Below are 24691 nucleotides of genomic sequence, written 5' to 3' on the forward strand. Positions count from 1 at the left end.
CTCTTTCTGTTCTGTGTTAAGTCCGCTCGAGTGAAGCTGGAGTCACCGCTCCTAGAGGCTACGGGAGACGTCCTATGTGGCCCAGGTAAGGAAGGTCCTAAGTGGACACCATTTGGATTGATTGAGGGACCTAATAAAAGTGAGAGAACTCTTGAGAGTGTATGGTGTGCCAGCTGGCGAGTGATTAAAAGGGTGAAAGGAACTCTAGGTTTGAGTGCTGTGTCCCTTGTTGCATTGTCTGTCTTCCTTTTGTTCCATTTTGACGAGAAGATGGGACAGAGCCAGTCCAAGAACAGCAAGCTCAGCCCCCTCGAATGTCTAACTAAGAATTTTTCAGATTTCTCAAAAAGAGCTGCTTGGTTCGGAGCCCAGGTGGACGCCTTCACCCTGAGGAAGTTTTGTGAGAGGGAGTGGCCGACCTTTGAGGTGGGCTGGCCGGAGACGGGGAGCTTCAACCTGGGGAAGTACACGGCGGTGCATGATGTGATTTTTGGGGACCCAGGACACCCGATCAGATGCCATACAATAAGATCTGGATGGTACTTGCGAGAGTGCAAGGGTGGCCCCAAACAAAGAAAGGTAGCCAGGAAGGGATCAGAGTATTCGTGACATGCAGCAAGCCGGGAGGCGGGCTTCCCAGAAAGCCTATTGCCCCGGTCCTCCCCGAGGCTCCCGAATCTCCCCCGAGAGTAAGAAAGCCTAAGGAATGAAAAACCCCTACCGTACCCAGAGGCCCCGAGGGCAACCTCCCCCGAGGAGGCACCCCAGGTGCCCGACACTACCACTGGACCCCCGCCAGGAGTCCTGAGCCCCCCTCATACTAGAACAGGAACCCCCTTTGGATCAGGGCATGCGCTGGTCGGGACCTTTCCCCTGCGGAGGTGGGGGATGCGGATGCAGGGCGGTGGCCCCTGAGAACTTACCTCCCCTTCAGCACTTCTGATTTGTATAACTGGAAGAACCAGAACCCGCCTTTTTCGAACATGAGGGGGTTGCAACCCTGCTCGAGTCAGTTTTTTAAACTCATCAGCCTACTTGGGATGATTGTCAGCAGCTACTGAACACTTTGTTCACGTTAGAGGAGAGAGAGAGAATTAAGGTAGAGGGAAAGAAGCAGGTCCGGGATTACTGGGGGGAGCCAACCACTAATCTGGATGTGATAGAGGAAGTCCTTACCCAGTCCCGACCTAAGTGGGACCCCAGTTCAGGGGCAGGACATGATGCCTTCACCAGGTACCGCCAGACTCTATTGCGGGGGATCCGAACAGCAGCTCGGAAGCCTACTAATTTATCTAAGGTGACTGAATGTAAGCAGGGCACAGATGAGAGCCCGACTGCCTTTTTGGAAAGATTATGTCAGGCGTATAGAACTTGGACACCTATAGATCCCAGAGCCCCTGAAAATGGACCGGCAGTCATTCTTCAGTTTGTGGCCCAATCAGCCTCAGACATTAGAAGGAAGTTACAGAAGCTAGAAGGTTTTGAGGGGAAGTCTCTCTCTGAGCTGTTGGCAGTAGCCCAGAAAGTTTTTGAAAATAGGGAAGACCCAGCAAAAGCCACTTTAGAATTGAACAAGAAAATGGCAAAGGTCCTTTTAGCCAGGGAGGCAGGACAAAGAGAGGAATGAAGAGAGAGAGCAGGCGAGGGGCCTAGGCAGGCCTCTAGGAAGGAATCAGTGTGCTTTTTGCAAAGGAGAAGGATACTGGAAAAAGAATTATCCAAAGCTGAAGGAAGAAGAAAAGAAGAAAAAAGAAGTCCTGCTGTTAGTAAAATTAAAGAAAAAGAAGTCAGGGCTCCTCCAACCCCCGGGAGCCTAGGGTAAAACTCTCGGTAGGGGGCAAACTAATTGACTTTCTAGTGGATACCGGGGCCACCCATTCAGTACTCCAGCAGTCAATTGGAGCCACCAGGTAAGACAAGGTTAGGATTATAGGGACCACAGGGGAGGCAAAAAGTTATCCTATGTCTATAGGGAGAGTCGCTGGCCCAGGCCTAGAGACCATCACTCACTCCTTGCTGGTGATCCCCGAGTGCCCTGAGCCACTATTAGGGTGAGATCTCCTTCAGAAACTGCAGGCCACCATCTCCTTTGATGCTGAGGGTGGACCTATAGTACAAGCGGGCGGACGGATCTTGCTCACCATACCAGCAGGGGAAGAATATCGCCTCTATGAGCCCCCAAAGGACGCAGGTAAACAGGACTTATTGGAACAGTGGAAACGAGAGATCCCGAGTGTGTGGGCCGAGACTAACCCCCAGGACTGGCCAAGCATGTGACCCCTATAGTTGTTCAACTAACCAGCTCAGCCACCCCAGCCTGAGTCCGGCAGTACCCTATGAGCCGGGAAGCCTAGTACAGCATCAAAAGTCACATTCGGCGCCTGAGGAAGGCTGGCATTTTGGTGCCCTGTAAATCGGCATGGAACACACCCCTCCTTCCTGTTCGGAAACCCAGGACAAATGACTTCAGGCTGGTGCAGGACCTACAAGAGGTAAACAAGAGGGTAGAGACTTTATCCTACAGTTCCCAACCCCTATACTCTCCTCAGTCTCCTGCCACCCGAACAGACCTGGTACAGTGTCTTGGATTTAAAGGATGCTTTCTTCAGCCTTCCCCTAGCCCCGCAGAGCCAACCTATCTTTGTCTTTGAATGGACAGACCCAGAAGAAGGTGAGTCGGGACAACTAACTTGGACCCGACTTCCCCAGGGTTTAAAAAATTCTACTACTCTGTTTGATGAAGCTCTTAGCAAAGACCTGCTGACATTCGGAGGCGAGCATCCCGAGTGCACTCTTCTGCAGTACGTGGATCATCTCCTGGTTGCTGCCCCCTCCCGGAAAGACTGCGAAACAGCAACCAGGGACCTGCTCGAGGTACTGGGGAACTTAGGGTACCGGGTGTCCGCCAAAAAGGCTCAGCTGTGTGCTCAGGAAGTAACCTACCTGGGCTATCAAATCAAGGAGGGATGACGAGCCCTGTCTGAGGGAAGGATCCAGGCCATCCTGAAGATCCTGACCCCTACTTCCAAGAGACAGGTCCGGGAATTCCTGGGAGTGGTGGGCTATTGCAGACTATGGATCCTGGGATTCGCCGAACTAGCAAAACCCCTTTACATTGCCACTGGCGGAGGCGATGCGCAATTCAGATGGACTTAGATGGAGGAAAGGGCTTTCTAGGCACTGAAGAAATGTCTGGTGAGTGCCCCTGCCCTGAGCCTCCCCGACTTGAACAAGCCATTCCAGTTGTTTGTAGCAGAAAATGCCGGCGTGGCCAAGGGGGTACTTACCCAGACTCTGGGACCATGGAAGAGGCCTGTTGCCTACCTGTCTAAACGATTGGACCCAGTAGCAGTAGGCTGGCCAGGCTGCCTTAGGACAGTGGCGGCCACAGCCCTACTAGTGAAAGAAACCACCAAGTTGACTTTTGGACAGACGCTGGAAATCGTCACAGCCCACAATCTGGCCAGCCTACTTCATTCCCCTCCGGACTGGTGGATGACCAACTTTCGAGTCACCCATTATCAGGTACTGTTGTTGGACCCACCTCGCATTACTTTTAAGCAGACTGCAGCTTTAAATCCAGCCACCCTGCTCCCCAAGCCGGAAGATGTCACTCATGATTGCGGAGAGATCTTGGAAGCCCTGACCTCGCTGAGAACAGACCTGATGGACGTCCCACTGCCAGACGCACAGGAAACCCTCTACACAGATGGAAGCAGCTTTGTGGAGGACGGTGTGCGGTATGCTGGCGCCACGATGGTCACATGTCCGGTGGTTCTATGGACTAAATCTCTGCCGCAAGGAACATCGGTGCAGAAGGCTAAGCTGATAGCTCTCACCCAAGCACTCAAGTGGGGAACACGATAGAAGGTGAACATCTACACCGACAGTAGGTATGCCTTTGCTACAGTCCATGTCCATGGGGCTTTGTACCAAGAAAGAGGATTGTTGACGGCTGGAGGAAAAGCTATCAAGCATGCCCCAGAGATATTGGCCCTGCTAGCGGCCGTATGAGGGCCGGAGAAGGTTGCCATCATCCACTGCAAAGGGCAACAGAAAGACGATTTGGAAGTCTCACGGGGCAACTGGTTGGCGGACCAGAAAGCCTGGGAAGCGGCCCAAAGACTATTGGGGACCCAGGCCCCGTTGGTAGTGGCTACACCAGGAGAAGTCATCAAAGAGGAAAAGCCGAGTACTCTGAACGAAAGAAAGGTTGAGCCGGAAGCTGGCGGGGGAACCTAACAAAAAAAGATAGATCATCCTCCCGGATGAGAGGATTCTGCTACCTCAGTCGCTGGGAAGAAAAGTGGTCACTCAGACGCATCAAGGTACACATTTGGGGGGAAACAAACTGGCGGAGCTGATTCGTAAATTCTATTTGATAATTGGCCTGTACAAGATCTCCCAGAGTGTGGCAGGCCGTTGTGCCACATGTGCTAGAGTCAACGCCAATCCTGTGCAAGTGAAGGAGCCTGGAACCCGGTGGCGAGGAGAGGAGCCTAGAGAACACTGGGAATTAAGACTTCACTGAAATGCCTGGAGCTCAAGGAGGATATAAGTACCTCTTAGTTATGATAGATACTTTTTCAGGATGGGCTGAAGCTTTCCCAACCAAGAAAGAGACTTCCCAGGTAGTGGTGAAACAATTGGTCTTTGACATTATTCCCAGATTTGGGCTCCCTTATTCACTGGGGTCAGATAATGGTCCGGCATTCATTGCCAAGGTCACCCAACAATTGGCTGAAACTTTAAAAATTCAGTGGAAGTTACATTGTATTTATTGCCCCCAGAGTTTGGGGAAAGTAAAAAAAAAAATGAATAAGACTATTAAAGAGAGCTTAACCAAGTTAAAAATAGAGACTAGCAGGAACTGGGTTTCTCTTTTACCTTTTGCTTTGCTTAAAAGTAGGAATAGCCCGTATGTGTCTGGGTTCACCCCTTTTAAAATTCTGTATGGCAAGCAGCCAACCCTAGTGCCCAGGGTTGGGACTGAGCAATTGGCTGAAGTGTCGCATGGCAGTCTCCTTAAGTCTTTACAGGCCTTACAGGTGGTGCGAGAGAAGGCAAGAGCCACAGTTCAGGATGCACGACCTGGAACCCAGAGGGAGGAGACCTGAGACCGCGCCCCCTTGTTTGAGCCTGGTGACTCGGTGCTGGTAAAGAAATTGCACCCCAACCACCTCGAGGCCCAGTGGGAAGGACCTTATATTGTGATCCTGAGTACACCGACTGCTGCAAAGGTTGCTGGAAAGCGCCACTGGATTCATCACACTCGTTTGAAGAGGGCAGTTGCTGACCCCACTGAACCAGAAGAGCCAAGAAGATGGCGTGCTGTACCTACTGGAGACCCGATGAAGGTTCGCCTGGTCTCCAATTGACTCGTGTTCTTGCTTTGCTCCAGCCTGAACTCTTGCACCACAGGGAGACACCCCCATAGACCCACACTATACCGATGGAAGCTCAGTACTCTAGATGGGAAGGTAATTGCTAACCAGATGACTATGGGGCAGCCCGTATTCAGCTTTGATTTGTGTGCTTTATTTGGTGAAAACTGGAATAACCTTCCCTCACGACTGTGAGGGGGGGGCCAGCTGGAGTGCCAGCGCGAGGGTGTGGCACCATTGGCTTAGAAAAAGGACTGTGGCATACCCAGCATTATCTTTGCCCAGGGGATGCCCCCCCCCCCCCCGATTGTGGAGGGAAAGATGATTACTATTGTGCTAGTTGGGGCTGTGTGACCTCAGCTCCATGAAATGAGGTAGAGACTCAGATACAGTTTAAAAGAACAGTCAGGGCTGGCACTCCAGACAAACGGAACACTTGCATGGTAGAGAATTGCAACCCCGTCTCTTTGATAGTCAAAACCTGACATGATGATAATTTGTAGATAGGAGGAAAAACTTGGGGCCTTCGGCTATATGTCACAGGAATAGACCCAGGGGTGCTGTTCATTATACACAAACGGGAAATACCCCAGGGCCCAAATCCTATTGGGCCACTGAGGCCTTTTATCCTATATGAGGCCTTCTCCCTCTTCCCCCTCCCTTTCCGATTTCCTTTCCCCCTCTGTCCCTTGCTTTGGGTTTCAGGTGCAAAGTTCGGTTGTTTATTTGTGTGTTTTCTTATTTATTGATGTGTGTCTGTACAGCTATAAATTTCCCTTAGTACTGCCTTAGCTGTATCCCAAATATTCTGATAGTTTATGTCTTTATTTTCATTTGTCTCCAGGAACCATTTAATTTCCATTTTTACTCAATAGCTATTGAGTTTCCATATTTTGAGGTAATCTCTAGAGCATTCTATTTGTGGCTTAATGTTAATTCGACTCCAGTGTAGTCTGAGAATATGCTTGGGATGACTTTGAATGTACTGGTGCAGCCCATGTGACCTAGCAAATGGTCTAATCGAGAGAATGACTGGATGGATGAAGCTGAACCATCACTTATCACCATGCATAAAAGTCAACTCCAATCGACCAGTCAACGCCCCAAGTTCAGCAGGGAAGCAATTACAGAAATCAGACCTTCCACCTTCTGCAACCCACAATGACCTTGGGCCCATACTCCCAGAGGGATGGAGAACGGGTAAGCTATTGGGGGAGTGGAAGGGATATGGAGATTGGGTGGTGGGAACTGTGTGGAGTTGTACCCCTCCTATCCTATGGTTTTGTTAATGTCTCCTTTTTTAAATTAATTAATTAATTAAAAATAAATAAATAATAAAAATAAATGTATATCCTTTTTAAAAAGAGACATTAAATGTTATGTTGGAATAAAAGAAAGCAAACTCCAAGTGGATCAAGGACATGGATATTATGCCAGAAACTATGAAATACAATGAAGATAACATTGTCAGGACACTTCACAACCTATGCATCAAAAAAGCTTTCAAAGATTCAAATCCAACATCAAAGAAAATAAAATTAAAATTAAACTAATGGGACTACATCAAACTGAAGAGCTTCTGCACAGCAAAGGGTACCACCACCCAAACAGAAAGGCTCCCAATGTCATGGAAGAATATCTTCACACAACATACATCAGACAATGGACTAAAAACCAAAGTACATAAAGAGCTCAGGAAACTATACACCAAAAAAACAAGCAAGCCCATTAGAAAATGGGGCCAGGACATGGACAGAAATTTCACTGAGGAAGAGATCCAGAGGGCCAACAGATATATGATAAAGGTGCTCAAAGTTCAGATAAATGCAAATAAAGACAACAATGAGATATCAATTTACACTTGTGAAAATGTCATTCATCAGAAAGGACAGAAATGACAAATGTTGAAGAGGATGTGGAGAAAAAGGGACACTTGTGGAGAAAAAGGGACACTTCTGCATTGCTGGTGGGAGTGAAAAGTGGTCAAACCATTGTAAAAAAGCAATCTGGAGACTTACCAGGACACTAGAAATAGACATACACTATGACCCATGAATTCTTCTCCTGGGAATTTAACAAAGGAAACAGAAACACCCATCAGAAGAGATCTCTGTATACTTATGTTCAAAGCAGCACAGTTTGTAATCACCAGAACCTGGAAGCAGCCCAGATGTCCACAATCAGTTGAGTGGCTAAAAAAATTGTGGAATACTATGATGAAGTTGTCTCCTTTGCATCCTCTTGAATGAAACTTAAGGACATCATGTTGAGTGACATAAGCCAAAAAAGAGAAAGGTGAGTATCAAATGATCTCACTTATTAAGGGACTTAATAAAGTAGTGACAGGGAAGGAGAGCACAAAGTGCAACATGGACTGGGCATGGTGTTCAGCACTAAAGCAAAGGACTTATGTAGGAAGGAGGAGAGAGGAGAAGGAGAAAACTTTGGATTTCTGGTACATAATGAAATTGTATGCATAGGTCAATGAATCCACTGTAAAGCATTAACCCCCTCAAAAAATAATAAACAGTAAATTATGAATGAAACTCAAAGCCAGGTAGGCTTGGAGATCAGCTGGAAACAATAGGAAATAGCGTGGTGTTTTTATATGTGTTTTCAGTGTTTGAATACCAGGATCCCAAATGGATTTTTATGTCTACACAATTTTTTCACTTCTAAATGACATTTAAAGGGGGAAAAAATGAAGAGAAACAATAATAAGATTTGTTGGTAGGCCTATACCATTTTAATACATTTTAGGGGAGAAGGTAGTAAACAAAGTTTCTGCAACACTAAGTGATGCTTGGAAGAAAATTAAATCACTGAGTGATGCCAGGACTGATTATTCTACTGCACTTTAAAAGCAAGAGATTGCAGTCTGTGAGTCCAAAGTGGTTTCATATGGACTGCCATCATTGTGGTTTACGCTTGAAACTATAACCTGTCAAATTAGAAGCAGGCTATGCCTATGTGCTTAATAGTTCCACTTTCTACTGTCTACAGTTATGTCTAAAAGTGCAGCATTTTTATACAGTTAAATTGTTACTTGGATGACTAACAGCTCAAACAATCCTTTGTTATCTTGGTTAGTAAAAGATTTCGTTATGATACAAACTTTAGAGAAAATGCCAGTCCAATTTTTATGGCAGAGATGAAGTTGGCTTTCCTGCAGCTATTCTTATCAAGTACTAATATTTTATTATTATGGCTGCCATAATGTCATGTATCCTACTAACACAGGGAAGAAGGTATATCAACTGAAAATTTCTGATTTTTTTCCTACCTGTAATATCAAGATATTTTAGTGGCTTTGACTTACACCATTCTAACTCATCATTTTTCCAAGCCTCCACTACTCTACTATTATGAGCTTAGTGTTCCAACATGCTCCATTTCTTTTGTTCTTGATTAGGGAACCCCAATCCAGGCAATAGGCTTAGTTACCAGAAATTCCTAACAAAACTGAAACACTACTTGTTTAATTTTACTAGTGTCTTCTGTAGGATATTTTCTTAATGTTTTTTCACGATGTCCATTTCTGTTAAAATGTTTTACAAAAATAAAGTATAACCAGTATATACTCTCTATGTAATACATAATAAGTTAAACCAAGCTGCTAAACAGTCATATCCTGTTTAGGCCAAAATGACATCAGAAATATATGTTTATCATCTGCTCTGGACAACTTAGCATGTTTTTGGCCCAAGGCAAAGTTGAACTAAAACCACTTGCAGTTGCCCAAACCAAGATAACCACACATTTCTAAGGTAATTGATATCTAAGAAGAACGTTGTCTATAGATCACAGTTCATGATCTAAGTGTACTAATTCCTTAAAGAAGGTTGTTATCATTTATAGAGCAAGTATGTCTATTGAACTTCTTTTCAAATTTAACATGAGATAATTATATCTTTATCTATGCATAGTTACTATAATAAAGTAGGTATTTAGCCTATTATTTTTTGAGTTCTAGAATTCTTTTTCTAAATTTAAAGACATGGGGGGAGAAATTTTTTTTTCTTCCCCAGCTCCAAATCACTTTATTGAGGGAATATTGAACTAAAAGATTTTTGTTGTCACAGGTACATTTCCACTTTTCTAAGAGGAAATTTTTTTACATGCAAAATATGCAGTAATAGTAATAATAATGACATGATTAGTGCCTTGTATTTTAGAATGTACTCAAATAGAATCAATCATTATTTATGAGTTTCCAGAAGTATTTAAATAAACAATTTCATATGCAGATAGTTCAAGTAAAGAGACAGTAGATGATTTTCATATTCATTGTCCAAACATATTAGGAAACCCACACATATATCATTAACTGTGATTCAGTAATGTATAGCACATAACACCCTGGATAACACCCTATCTAGTAAGTTTAATCACAACCTGTAATTAGAGTCTGCAAAAAAGTTCTCCGCCTTATATGTCAACACAAAAAAAGCAGAAAGAAATGTCTTTGCCTACAAAGATAATTAGGTGACTTGAAACATAAAATAAGTAAACATTTACTTGTAAAGTAGCTTTTATGAAATCAGGTTAACAGAAGAAGAAAAAGATAAAAGGTAGGTTAGGGAAAATCGATTCATGTTCAGTCAAGAAAAGAAAGTAAACAAGGTTTCCTCCCAGGTCAACTCTGAAGATATTTTCTTTTCACATCTTCTCCAGAGATACTTATTGCCTTCAAAATAAAACTAACAATTTACGCATTTGGGACAAATTTAAAGAACATATGAACAAAATCAAAAGCTTTACCTGTAATGGTTATACTATGACTGTAAAAAAAATAGTAAATGCGCCTTACCTCCATTCTTTCTTGTTTAATTTCATCAATTTCATCATCTTCAAACATTGTCAAGAGTTCTCCTGTTTGGTCAATAGAGTTAATAAATTCTTGAGCAATTTTTTGTCTTTTGTTCACATTACTGCTGCCACTCAATTTGTCTTCATGAAGATAAGGGAAAGAAAGAAGAAATGTGCTTAACATGTTTAGATCAGTACTAATAACTACATGTATCTAATAGTTTATATATAATTGAGAGATGGGATTTTCTCAAAATAGTAATTAAGAGAAAAAATCTTACACTCAAAACAAAAGCATTAAGCCATACCAACTTAAATATTTATCCATATAATGAATAAGGCAGAGAGACTAAAACCAAATTATCAGTTCCTATAATAAATGTGAGTGCATTAACGCCAATTCCTTTAACAAAAAGTCTCTCAAAATTGGGGAAAAAAACTACTCGGGCAACCGCAATTAAAATAAAAACAAAAAAAACCATAAATAGCATCATGATTGAGACAATTAAAACATTAGCTTTATCTTTTAAGACATAAAAAGTAGTAGTAGGACACCAAAGTAAAAACCTGGGTTGCAGGTGGGGTAGGGAGGAGGGGATGGGATGGTACACAGTCTTTTGGTGGTGGGAATATTGTGTATGTACACTCCTATTAATATGAATCACTATTTAATTAATATGATAGGGGGAAAATTGAAAATCTCAGATTTTTAATGCACAGACCATAGGCTAAGTCTTTGATATGTTGACTCTATTAAAAGCTTAGGCTAGGGAGAACAGAAGCAACCAGTGGCATAGCTATATACAAATAATATCAAAGGACATAAAATATGGTGATGGTGTGTATGATACAGCAAATACTAACAAAGGGATTTTTCAAAGTTAACCCAATTGCCAAACAATGTGATTATAGCAATAACTATCTATTGTCTTCTTAAACCCTAAGACAGCAGGAATCTCCTATTTCCTCTATAGAATCTATATTTCCCCCAGTTCTGGAACCTCTGGGGTGGGGCTCACTTTCCTGCATGCTTCTCTCAAGTCATAACAAATGATATTGCATCCACCAACTTAATCAATACAATGAGTACTATCTCAGCATGCTTCACTTCAGACTGTGTCCAGAGACTTCAGGCATGGAATGCCAACCCTTCACCCTCATTACTCAGGTGAGACCTTTCCTTTCATGGTATTCTCTAATTCCATTCCAGGAGGTTCACTTCCTAACAAAGTCCCAAAACCTAGATATAGACCAGGTACCATAAGATAGAGCATATGTTCACATGTATCCATAATTAGGGCAAAATATATACCTGAAACCAAAAGTACACAACAGTCTAGTGAGTCAGTATAAAGTTCATAATGAAATCAATGAAATTGTGTCTACTTAGATACCCTCCTCACCTACTTTCTATTACAGTTCTCTCACTCACTCCAAAGCTAACCTTATCAAAGCAAGGACTGCAAAAGCTGAATAAGGGCAAGAGACTGGCATACTTTAACGATGACTCTTTAGTTACTATCAGGCCACCCCATCAGCTGGGGCCCTATTCAGAGAGTCCTGAGGTTCCCAAACAGACATGATGGGCCCAGAACTCAAATAAATCCCTCTCTCCATTGTTACCGGTCATTTCTATCAGGAACAACAAAATAAACCCCTTTGTGGGCCCCCATAGGACCTTGCCCTCATCTTGGATCAACAATAGTAGACAAGACAATGTTCCATCCTATGAAGGGAGGATGTACAACATACTCTATGCTACACCTGAGGAAGATGGGTCGATATTGGGGCAGCAATGAATATTCCTACTCGTGACCACAGAACGTGAGCTCAGATCTAGAGTGATGCAGAGCTCACACAGGCTCCTAAGCTAATTATGGGCCCCAGATCACATCAAATTGATGGGATTTACAGTCAACAATATTTATACTCCTTTCCTATATTAGGGTGCTACTCTCTTCCCTGATTCAGCTTTCTGGTCCTTTTTCCAGCCATGACATCATCTCCCCAGAACATAACTTGGATCCACCGGCATACCAGATTTCAGGCTCAGGGGCAGTGGATTTGTGGTGCAGGCACCAAGCCCCAGCAATAACCCTGGAGGCATAAAAAAAAAAAAAAAGACCTATCACAGAGAAATGAGAAACTGTATCCATATGCCAGCAAGTGTATTTGATAATACTGCTGCTATTAACATAGATTCTCTGGTATGTGGTTTTGTGTTCTTTAAATCCCTAAGAATGAGAGAAATTGGCACTTCATGAGGTAGCAGCATTTCTAATGCTGATGAGATAACCAGAATGTTTTCCATTGAAGCTGAACCAAGTTACACTTCTACAGTGTTAAAGGTGCCTTTATCTCCTCATCTTCTCTAGTACTTGCTTTGTTCTTTCTTCCTAGTTCTTCTTTTTCCTTCTCTTTTTTGTTTCTTGTTAATTTACTAATGAGAACCAGAGCACTACTCTGGTACACATGATACCAGAGACTGAACTCAGGACCTCATGCTTCAATGTTCAATGCTTTATCCATTGTCCAGCACTTGTTTCTGTGATTTTTAATATATGACATTTTCACAGGTGTAAGGTAATATTTCATACTTTTGATTTGCAAGTCTGATAACAAGTGACTTTTAAATTTTTTCTATGTCTGGTGACCTCTGAATATCTTTAGTGAACAATATATCCGTGTCCTCTCTCCATTCTCTAATGGTTTTGTAGTTGCTGCTGATGAGTTTTGTGAGCTCTTAATATATTATGGTTATAAGTTCTTTGATGTATGGTGATGCTTCCATTGACTATGGCAGAAGCTTTTCAGTGTGATGTAATCCCACTGATTCATTTTTTATTTTGTTTTCCTGTCAAATACAAGTCTCTGAAAATGTTTCCAAAGTAAATATTGTAGAGAGTTCTGCCAATGTTTTCCTATATGGCTATTATAGCTTCTGGTCTGTACTTTTCATAGTACAAGTCTTTGATCTACTTGGAGTTGACTTTTGTTTATGATGACATGTGGAGATGGATATATATGTATACACACACACATATATATGGTTAATGATTTACAATGGATTTACTAACATATGCATACAATTTCATTATGTACTATGCCCCCAAAGTTGACTCTTTCTCCTCCCTTGCCATGTTTTACTTTGTGTTCTTCCTTACTGTCCCTACTTTATTAAGTTCCACCAATAAGCGAGGTCACTTGTTATTCATCGTTCTCTTTTTGGCTTATCTCACTCAAAATGATGTCGTCAAGTTTCAACCAAGAGTATGCAAAAGAGACAACATCATTTTAAACAACTGAGTAGTATTCCACAGTGTATATACACCACCAATTTTTTAATCACTTATCTCATATTGGACATCTGGGCTGGTTCCAGATCCTGGTGATTACAAATTGTGCTGCTATGAACATTGGTATACATAGATCTCTGCAGATAGGTTTTTCTGTTCCCTTTGGTAAATCCCCAGGAAGTCCGTTTCTAGAGTACTAATAAGTTTCTATATGCTATTCCATTAATGGGTGTGTCTATTTTTGTTCCAGCAACACACGGTTTTAATTATTATAGCCTTGTAATATAACTGTAAGTAAGGGACGATGGTCTCTCCATTTAGTTCTTTTTTCTCAGGACTGCTCTGAGTATATTCTGATAACCAATAACACATATGCTGCATTTGTTCTATTCCCTTTTGAAAGTCAATGGAACTTTGATAGTAATTATATTGAATCTGTATGCAGTTCTCAGTAGGATAGTGATTTTAAGGATGTTAATTCTTCCAATTCATACACATGGAATATCTATTTACTTCCTTGGGTCTACTTCTTTTACTAGGGACACATAGTTTATAATGTACAGGTCTTTCAGGTTTTTGTTTGTTTGTTTGTTTAGTATGTTCCAACATAGTTCTTTTTTGCTGCTAATGTAATTGGGATTGATTTCCATTTTCATCTTCCAGTATACCATTTGCATAAAGAATGCTGCTATCTTGTACATTTATTTTATAATCTGTCACCTTACTATAATGTTAATTAACTAACTGGAGTTTCTTTCTGACTTCTTTTTGGTTTTCTTTGTATACTATCATGTCCTCTTCAAATAGTAATAGTTTCACTTGCCTTCTAAATAACTGCTATGACTGAGACTTCAAAGACTAGGTTGAATATTAATAGTCATATTCAGCAGCCCTGTACCTGAACTAAGTGGCAACAATTTCAATTTCTCACCATTGAGTATAATTTTTTTAATGTATTTGTTGTAAACAGACTTCAATAGTGTAGAATTTTCCATTAATTCCTATTTTAAAAAAGAATTTTAGCCTTGAAAAAATGTTAAATTTAGTTCTCTGAAAATATATAATTAATCATGTGATTTTTGGTTTTCCTATTATTGGTGTTGTGGATCACATTTATCGACTCATATTCCTGGGACTAATAGCACTTGGTTATGATGTACAGTCAATTTAGTGTCCTACTATATCCAATTTGGTAGAATTTTGTTCAGTTTCTTGGCATCTATGTTCAAGAGTGAAATGAACTATAGTTTTCTTTATTGTTATTTCTATCTGCTTTTGGTATCAGGGTGATGTTGGCTTCACTGAAAGTGTTAGGGAATATTCCTGTGTCCTTATTAAAAAAACTTGAAATGTAAAGGCAGTAGCACTTCCTTGAAGGTTTTATAAAATTTATTGATAATATCATCCAGTTCTAATACTTTAGCTTTTGTGAAGAACTTTGATATTATTTCAACTGTTTTACTTGTACTTGATTGATTCCTTTTTTCTAGTTCCTTCTGATTCAGTCAGGTATTCTTCCAAGAACTTACCCCATTTCCAGTTTGGTGGTAACCTGGCACAAAGCACAAGGACCGGCATAACGATCCCAGTTCGAGGTCTGGCTCCCCACCTGCAGAGGAGTCACTTCACAAGCAGTGAAGCAGGTCTGCAGGTGTCTATCTTTCTCTCCCCCTCTGTGTCTTCCCCACCTCTCTCCATTTCTATCTGTCCTATCCAACAATTACGACAACAATAATAACTACAACAATAAAACAACAAGGGCAACAAATGGGAATAAATAAATAAAAATAAATATTTTTTTAAAAAAGTTGTTCACCAAAGCCTCACATCTTACTCTGAATTTCTGTGGTATCCCTTTTATTTAAAATTATGTTCATTTGGTCACATACCCCCTTCTCTCTTTCATTCATTCTTTCCTACTTTCTTTCTTCCTTTTTTTGTATCTGTCTTTTTTCCTTTCTTGTTCTTATGGTTTTCTGAAAGAGTTTGTCAATTTTGTGCATAGATGTTGATGAATTTTAGGTCCTCATAGGTGAATGAGCCCCTAAGCATTATATAGTATCCACCCCATCTCTAATTATCTTAAGAGTCAATTTAATGAATATGTTAGTATTCCTTTGAGTACATAACTTCACGTAGTCATCTGTTGATAGAAAATTAGGTTGAGTCCATATTTTGACTAGTGCAAATAATGTTGATATAGGGCCAAGAGATACCTTAGGAGGTCAGGATATGCACCTTATTCAACATGAATACAGCCTATGTCTGGTAACACATGGAAGAGCCATGGCTCAGTTGCATCAAAAACACACAGAAAACATGCTTTCACTCTGGAAAAAGTGTTAATACTACTCTGAATACAGGAGTAGGTATAGGTTTTACTTTTTTTTTTAATCAGAGCACTACTCAGCAGTGGTTTTTGATGACTGGACCTAGGACTGTGGAGCGTCAGACATGAAGTCTTTTTGCACAGTTAATATACTATATCCGCTATCATATATTCTTTTGAATTAGTTTTATTTCATGTTCTTCAAGTAAGTCTGTAGAATTGGTGTTTCTGAGTAGTAAGATATTTTGACTTTAATTATTTTAAGGGATAAAATCTACTAGACATGAGAGATGGAATAAAAAAAAAATCAGCCTTTGTTGAAAAGATGCTGCTGGACCTAAGTGTATGGAGCTTAGCAAGGATGTTAGCTTCTTCTCTTCTAGTGAGCAAGTTAAGAAGGGTCAATTAGGGGCAAGTAATCTAAGTCTGACATGTCTGTGGTACAGCTTCTACCGTACAAACAAAAGATTAATAAGTTCTTTTCAACTATGATTTTCTATAATACACCATCTGCAATGTGCAGATACAAGATAAATTTGTTGCCTTAGACTGGAAGCTAGATGAGTGGATATTCACTGTTGTTGCTCTCACTTGACAAGAGTATAACAAAAGATCAGAGCTTCTAACTGTATGCCCTTAAGGCAACTTGTAGAGACAATAAACTATTGGTGCACCTGGTTGAGCTCACATGTTACAGTGTGCAAAGATCTGGGTTTAAGCCCCTGGTCCCCACCTGCAGAGAAAAAGGTTTGCAATTGGTAAAGCTTTGTCTCTGTCTCTCTCCCTTTCTTATCACACCATTCCCTCTTGATTTCTGGCTGTCCCTATGCATTAAATTAAAGAAGATAATGAGAAAATTTAAAAGTAGACAATAAATTATTTAAAAAGTATCACTAGTTCAGTGAGTCCCACTAAAGAGACAGTTTGTAGTAGTCATCATGCAGCCATTCTAGATATCCCATCTCAGTGATATATATATATTTGCATCCACTTTGAATTAAGTGCTCCTGGTGGCCATCTTTTTTCCATTGTTGTTTATGCAGTTGTGGTTGTTGGATAGGACAGAGAGAAACAGAGAGAAACAGAGAGGAGGGGAAGACAGAGAGGGAGAGAGAAAGACAGATACCTGCAGAGCTGTTTCACCACTTGTGAAGCGACCACCCTGAAGGTGGGGAGCCAAGGGCTATAACCTGGATCCTTGTGCGGGTCCTAGCACTTTGCACAATGTGTGCTTAACCCAGTGCACCTCCACCTGACCTCCACTATTAGAAATTTACTTGAGGTTTCTACCTCATAATTATGTCAAGTATTTTAAAAGTTTATATCAGATACACAAAATTACAAATTAAATGAGGGTAAGGAACTTCCTATTTGAAATGGAGAAGGGAGGGAATAAAACTGATATGATGTTGTCAACATAACAGAATCTCACCACTCTTGAGCTTCTTGGTGTTCAAAGCACTGTATTCACAGCTCTCATCTATTTAGTGGCTGGAATGAATCATAAGCACTCCACATGTTTACTGATATATTTCTAACTCTCAGATGACAAAACTGACTCCCACTGAGACACACAGAAAAAGCAGAGAATTGGCAATGATTAGAATTCAAGTCTGTCTTATTCAAACTCTGTATTAATATTGCTACTCATAAAAAGAGAGTTTAAATTCATTAGACTATCTCCAGAAAAAAAATTCTGAGAATTAAAGATATATATTAGTGTTTTTGTGAAGAGGTAAGTCCAGAATCTTGAATATACCTATGACAAATAAGTGGTCTGTGGGGTAAATTTTCTATTTTTATCTCTAATAGATAGGAAGATAACGAGAGGCTAAAGAGTCAGAAAGAAGACAGAGAACACAGCACGGCTCCACCAACTGTGGAGCTCTTTAGGTATCATATACAGACATCCCATGTGGTACTGGGGCTCAAATCCAAGGCCTCATATGCAACAGAGCAAGGACTCTATAGAGTAAATTATAACCTAGTCCTATGATAATGTTAACTAGGCAATGATGAATAATACATTTAATCAGAAATATTTTGTGTTCATGACTAAAAGTCATAATGTATTTTTCAATGCAAAAATGTATCATGATTATCAGACAACCCGACCTTATCAAGGCTTTTTTATTAGTTTTTAAAGATTTTTAAAAATATTTATTTATTTCCTTTTGTTGCCCTTGTTTTATTGTAGTTATTATTGATGTTGTCATTGTTGGATAGGACAGAGAGAAATGGAGAGAGGAGGGGAAGACAGAGAAGAGGGAGAGATAGACACCTGCAGACCTGTGAAGTCGCCTGTGAAGCGACTCCCCTGTAGGTGGGGAGCCGTGGGCTCCAACCGGGATCCTTACGCTGGTCCTTGCGCTTTGTGCCATGTGTGCTTAACCCGCTGTGCTACCACCTGACTCCTTTATTATTTTATTTATTAGATATAGAGAGAGAAATCAAGATGGAGAAGGAAAATAGAAAGGGAGAAGGAGAGAGAGAGAGACACCTGCAGAACTGCTTCATTGCTTATGAAGCCCCCGTCCCCCCACAACCACCACCACAGGTGAGGTCTGAAGGCTTAAACCCAGGTCTTTGCACATGGTAACTCATCCACTTAATGACGTGTACCATCAGGGTTCTTAAAATTTATTGGGTAGTTAGAAAAGTCATGATACATTTTTGCATAAAAAATCAGAGAAAAATACATCATGACTTTCCCAAAAACCCAACAGTTCTTTTTCTGCAGTTCCCTGTAGACCTTGTGTTAGCAGAGTTTGGCTACTTTATTCATCACTGGATCTGTTGGTAAGGGATGCCACTAAACAATGACTGCATTCAATATAACATAGATAGGTTATTCCTGGAAAGAAAGCATACTTAGATTCAACAAATCTATTTAGAACTTTACCTATCTTTAGCTAAGTATCGCTTAATTGTGTAACATTAACATTTTTAACATTCAAAAATGGAATGTTGGGTTAGAAATAGGAAACTTTTTCTACTCTCTGGTAAGTTTTCATTAGTCTTCAAAATAGCACAAAAAAATAATCTACATTAGATGACTTTATGGTACCAAACATACTAGATGCATTTTACAATTCTCAAAACACATATATTTTAATTTCAAAGGCATAGTTGCTTAATACATATATCTATAACAAAAAAAACTTGCTTAAATCAATTAAGTTTTGAATTAGCAAATTTCTTTTATTTCATAGTATTTCATGTTAAAGACTACACATTACTGAAAATGAAATTGCAGGAAATCACATAAATTGAAAATCACAAAACAACAAGGGCAACAAATGGGAATGAATAAATATAAAATAATAATAATAATAATAATAAATTGAATATCACAGGATCTAACTGCCAACTAAATAAATATAGTTATCTTATTAACACAGGAAAACATATTTAATGTGATGGAACTATTTACAATGACATCATTGGCATTATGTAATTTTAGTTTAGTATTTGATTTAGGTTACCTTCCAGAAGATCATCCTCATCTATGCCTTTGACAATCTTTGATTTGTAATCTCGGAAAAACATGTATTTTAGTAGTCTCCTAAGTTTTTTCTAATAAAAAAACAAAATAAGTAAATTATAAATATATACTTATATAAAATATATATACCTTATACATTCAATTTATTGATTAAAGACTACTTTAGTAAGTAAAGTCAATAAACATGTATTCTGGAATCATACGCGGGAAACCTTGCAGTTCTAGAAAAATGATATAAAAATAAAGTAAAGGGCAGGCTGTGGCATACCTGGTTAAGTGCACACATTAAAGTTCACAAGGACCGGGACTCAAGCCCCTGGTCCCCACCTGCAGGTGAAAAGCTTCACAAGTGGTGAAACCAGGCTGCAGGTGTCTCTCTTTCTCTCTCCCTTTCTATCACTCCCTTCCCTTTCAATTTCTATCTGTTTCTGTCTAATAATAAATAAAAATTTAAAAAGTAAATAAGTAAAAGTGAAAAGAGTCATCAAATAATCATAAAAGTTAAAACACAAACTTAAAAATCTATTGGAATTCACATACAACAAATCTACTGCCAACATCATACTCGATGGTGAGAAGTAGAAAGCATCTGCACTTAGTTTGTGAGTTACCTTCTGCCTTAATCCAGCTTTATAGTTCTATTCTCAACTCTGAGGAAAAATGTTGGAGCATTAGGAACAATGCACTGCCTGCTCTATTGGGTTAGCATCCACCATATACAGGTACTAGAAAGGGCTGCCTACTATCACTGTTACTATTTAACAGAGTTCTAGAAGTTGTTATCATAGTAATTAGGCAAGAGAAAGGAACTAAAAAGGTAAAGATCAGAAGAGAAGAAATTAAACTATCACTATGTGAAGATATGACAGTACACAGAGAAAAATCTAAAGAATCCAACAGGAATCTTCTGGGAATTATCAAGCAATATAATAGGACCTGAGGGTACAAAATTAACATACAAAAGTTGGTGGTATTCCTTACGCAAATACTAAGAAGAAGAAAAAGAAATCCAGAAAACGCATTCACAATAAAATATCTAATAATAAACCTAACAAAAGAAGTAAAAGACTTGTATATTGGAAATTATGAGTTACTGTTCAAGAAAACAAACAAAAAAAGACACAAAAAAGTGGAAAGATAATACTTGTTCATGGACTGGAAGAATTAACATCATCAAAATGGCATTTCTAGCTAGAACTAAATGCAAATTTAATGCAATCCCCATCAATATCTCACCATTTTTTAAATCAAGGACTTAATAATGATTGACAAGATTGTGAGATAAGAGGGGTACAATTTCATAAAATTCCCACCACCAGAGATCAAGTATCTCCTCTCCTCCATTGGAAGTCTCCCTATCCTTTATCCCTCTGGGAATATGGACCAAAGATCTTTATGGAAGCAGAAGGTGGGAGGTCTGGCTTCTGTAATTGCTTCTCCACTGGACAGGGGCATTAGCAGGTTGATCCATACCTCCAGCCTGTTTCTATCTTTCTCTAGTGGGATAGGGCTTTGAGAAGGTGGAGTTTTAGGACACATTGGTGAGGCTGTCTGCCCAAGTAAGTCAGGTTGGCATCATGGTAGCCATTTGCAACTTGGTGGCTGAAAAGTATTAAGATATAAAGCAGAACTAATTGTTCCCTGACTATAGTCCCAGATGATGAGTTCACCTTTTTAACCTCTTCTTGGATGGAACTTCAAGAAATCATGTTAAGTGAGATAAGCCAGAAGGAGAAGGATCTAACTTGTGGATAGAAGTTTAGAAATAAGAACAGAAAGGGTAAAAAAAAAAAAAAAGCAGAAAGAGGATTGGGTTTGGTGTATTGCATCAAAGTAAAGGGCTTTGGGAGGTTGTAGGGGCAGGTGAAGCTTTCAGGTTCTGCAGCATGAGGTCCTGGATGAGGACCTACGCTGGCAATGAGTGTTTTTGCAGAAAACTGAGAAATTTTACACATTTACCAACAACTGTAGTTACTCTAAACCTTTAATCCCCCCCCAATTGAGGAAGAAGAGGCAGAAGGAGAAAAAGATACCGAAAAAGACAGGGGGAAGAGAGAAGGAAGAAGAAAGGAGGAAAGAAGGAGAAGATTCTGAATTCAATCCCCAACATTACATAAGACAGACAGCTACTCTATCCCCCTTTCTCTCCTTGTTTCAATCTATCTGCCACTCACGGAAGACTGGTCCTAAAATGAGTAAAGCCTAGAATGTTGTGACCAGCTGTAACCACAGACTGTGAACTCAGTTGAACTCAGATGTTATACAAGTTACCATGCTAAAGATAAGTGTGTGTGTGTGTGTGTGTGTGTGTGTGTGTGTGTGTGTGTGTGTGTGATATGTATGCCCTACGTCAGGTTGATGTGGTAAACAGTCAATTCATTTACATATTTAATTCAAGTTTGTGAATTACTCTCTGCCTTAAATCCAGCTTTACAGTTCTATTCTCAACTCTGAGGAAAAATGTTGGAGCATTAGGTACAATGTATTGCCTGCTATATTGGGTTAGCATCCACCATATATGGTGTAATTATTCACCAAACTTTTTCACTTGAAACTCTAAGAAAAAAACTTTCATTTAACTATGTAAAATATATTCAGCTAGTGACTGATTAAACATAATTATGGAAAAATTATATAATACCAATCAAATATTGCGACATCAGAGCAAAGTTTAAGGAAGGTGGACCTTTATCCAAAGATGTAACCATTATGGTCCACGGTTCTATTAATGGGATTTTTATTTTGATTGATCTGTCTTTTCAAGTCACGTCACATTAATAAACTTTGCATTTTTAGTTAAAGTTATTGGGTTGTCAGAAAAGTCATGGTGCGGTTTTTCACAGAAAAAACACTTCATGACTTCCAACAAACCGAAAGTATTTTCTGGGATGGTGTAATGATGTATAAAATTAAGAGAAAAATATGCCAACTAGTTAAATCCCATTGATTAGAACAGAGCACATGGGCAATATTCAATGACTATTATGTACGAGTAAAAATGTCTAAGGAGATATCTAAGGATCAATGAGAACTAGTTTGAAGTTTTACTCTTTTGTATGTCTTTGACTACGTGAAAATGACTAGCCATTTTCTTGTGCAAACTATAACTACTAAAGAATTAGCTCGAAAGTAATGTTCCACAGTAGAAAATTATACAAAAATGCATAATTTCCTTGTATATGTGTAATTAAGTAACAAGCGTGGCCTTTTAATATAATGAAACCATTTTATATTACCTTATCTTTGCGCATCAAAAACAGAAGATCTTCAGAGGAGATTATCCTTGCTCCCCGAAGCTGAGAAACTTCAGCAGCTTGTTGTAACTAAGACAAAAGAAATTTAAGAATTTTTTTTCAGTGATTTAAATTAAATGCACTACAGTTGTGATATATCAAGAGATAAATATACTGAGTTAATAACCTTTGAAAATAGTACAGCAATCACATTACTGATCTTAAAAGTAAAATGTCTTATGTTTTAAGGTATAAAGATGCAATTAAATTAACTTATAAGTCCACCTGTAACTGATACAATAAACAGGAATTCTTGATTTCTTTCATGCAAAGGAAAAATCATGTGCAGCTTCCAGAAATGTATTAATGCACCTGAAAATAATTTTATGAAATGTTATCCTCATATCCATGTGAGCAATGGTTTCACTCAGTATCACTAGCTGAATAAGTATACTATTAATCTGAGCTCCCATGCTGGTATGATTTGAAATAGGTCCATTCAGAACTTCATAAGATCAACAAAAACAGTAGCTGTTTCTAATATCCAAAGGAAAAAAAGTTTTACTTTTGGCAAGTCTTCAATGGGCAAAGGATTCAGTCCATAAATCATAATACTGGACTGCATTAATTTCTTTCCACAGTAATCACATGCACACAAAAAGTTAACTGTATCTGGAATGCACAACACAAAACATACTACATGAAAAGTTAGATTTCCCCCCCACCCCCGAAATGTTCATCTGGGTCTTTATATCTACAATGTTGAGAAATATCTGGAATTCTGAAGTCCTAGAAACACAATCTTACTTGAAAATGACCTGGAAAATTAAAGAATGTGAAAAATGATAGCTCTATTTTTTGGCACAGGAAAAATCAGTTTCTTATTTTGATTAGTTGGAAAGAACATAAAATATTTCCAGCTGAAGAAAATAAAGATGCTGGAGAAAACACTACAAAAATGTGTCTGTAACTTCTTCCAAATTTGATCAAACCATGGTGATTGCACCAAACCAAATCTATCCAAATATTATAAAACTATTTATATATAAAAGCTGCGCCTAAATACATCCTTCTTTGAAAGGCATAAGTCTAATACACATTCCTGAGAAATAAACTTTAAAAAGTGACACACTGCTATCTTAACAATTATAAGAAATTGAATAGTGTATTTGTACTGAAGAAATACTGCTTGAATTAAGTTTAAGCAATTTTGCAGTGTAAGATTCAAATCTTGTCTAAATACACAGACTACAAAATGGACTATAACTCTCTATGTGTCAGCCTTACCACTGGATTTCCTGGATATTGGTGGTTGTTATATAAACACATTCTACCTAAATATAGAAATTTAAATTTAACTGTGAACTATTTAGAAAAATCACAGGCAAAAAAAAAAAAGCTTTTAAAAAGTATGTTGTATCTACCCAGAAAGAAATTAAAAGTCTTCATCTGGAAATAACACTGACATATTTCACCTAAAAACTGAAAGAGTGACAGGGCACTACATATATACATAATATTTTCAAATAAAAGCATTTCTGTAACAGTCTAAAAAACACAATCAGTTTTGACAAAAATGTGGGCTACATATCCATTTTCCTGAATCCATACAGAAAACCAGGAGGTAGCACTGTCTACTTTGTATTTTCTTAAATGAAGTATAGTGATATCTTGAAAAATGTAAAATACTATGATGGCATAAGAAATTTTACCCAAGTTAAGAAAGGAATCTGAATAATATTCCCATTTAATCACGTATTTATCTACATTACATATAATCTGAATGTTCACAGTACTGTGTGACGTCAGTTGACAAACACATTATCCAGGAAATGGAAAGGAAATGAAGTTAAAGATATATATAAGAGTTAGACTTTTGTCTGAAGATAATATTTTATTTATTTATTTTTCACTTTATTATTTATTAGAGACAAAAAGAAATCAAGAGGGAAGGGGGTAGACAGAGAGAGAGATACAGAAGAAGAGGCATCTGCAACATTGCTTCATCACTTATGAAAATTTTCCCCCTGCAGGTTGGGTCCAGGGTCTAGAACTCATGTCCTTGAACATTCTAACAAGTGTGCTCAACCAGGTGCACTGTAGGCCCTATTATGTGGCAACTGGGTTGGTGTTTC

General features: G+C 39.2%; 1 protein-coding gene across 4 annotated transcripts in view; it reads right to left on the reverse strand.

Moving 5' to 3' along the window:
* SUPT3H (SPT3 homolog, SAGA and STAGA complex component) overlaps positions 1 to 24691 on the reverse strand; it is a 442460-nt gene that overhangs the window by 181447 nt on the left and 236322 nt on the right. For 3 of the 4 annotated variants that reach the window (XM_060189910.1, XM_060189913.1, XM_060189909.1), the window contains exons 4-6: positions 22560 to 22646; positions 19304 to 19394; positions 10195 to 10334 (exon numbers count right to left, since the gene is read on the reverse strand). In XM_060189910.1, the coding sequence (XP_060045893.1) occupies positions 10195 to 10334; positions 19304 to 19394; positions 22560 to 22646 (318 nt within the window). The remainder of the gene's footprint in view (positions 1 to 10194; positions 10335 to 19303; positions 19395 to 22559; positions 22647 to 24691) is intronic. The other variant, XM_060189912.1, reaches the window with a different exon arrangement.

The sequence above is a fragment of the Erinaceus europaeus genome, chromosome 4 (assembly GCF_950295315.1).
Source record: "Erinaceus europaeus chromosome 4, mEriEur2.1, whole genome shotgun sequence".
NCBI lineage: Eukaryota > Metazoa > Chordata > Mammalia > Eulipotyphla > Erinaceidae > Erinaceus > Erinaceus europaeus.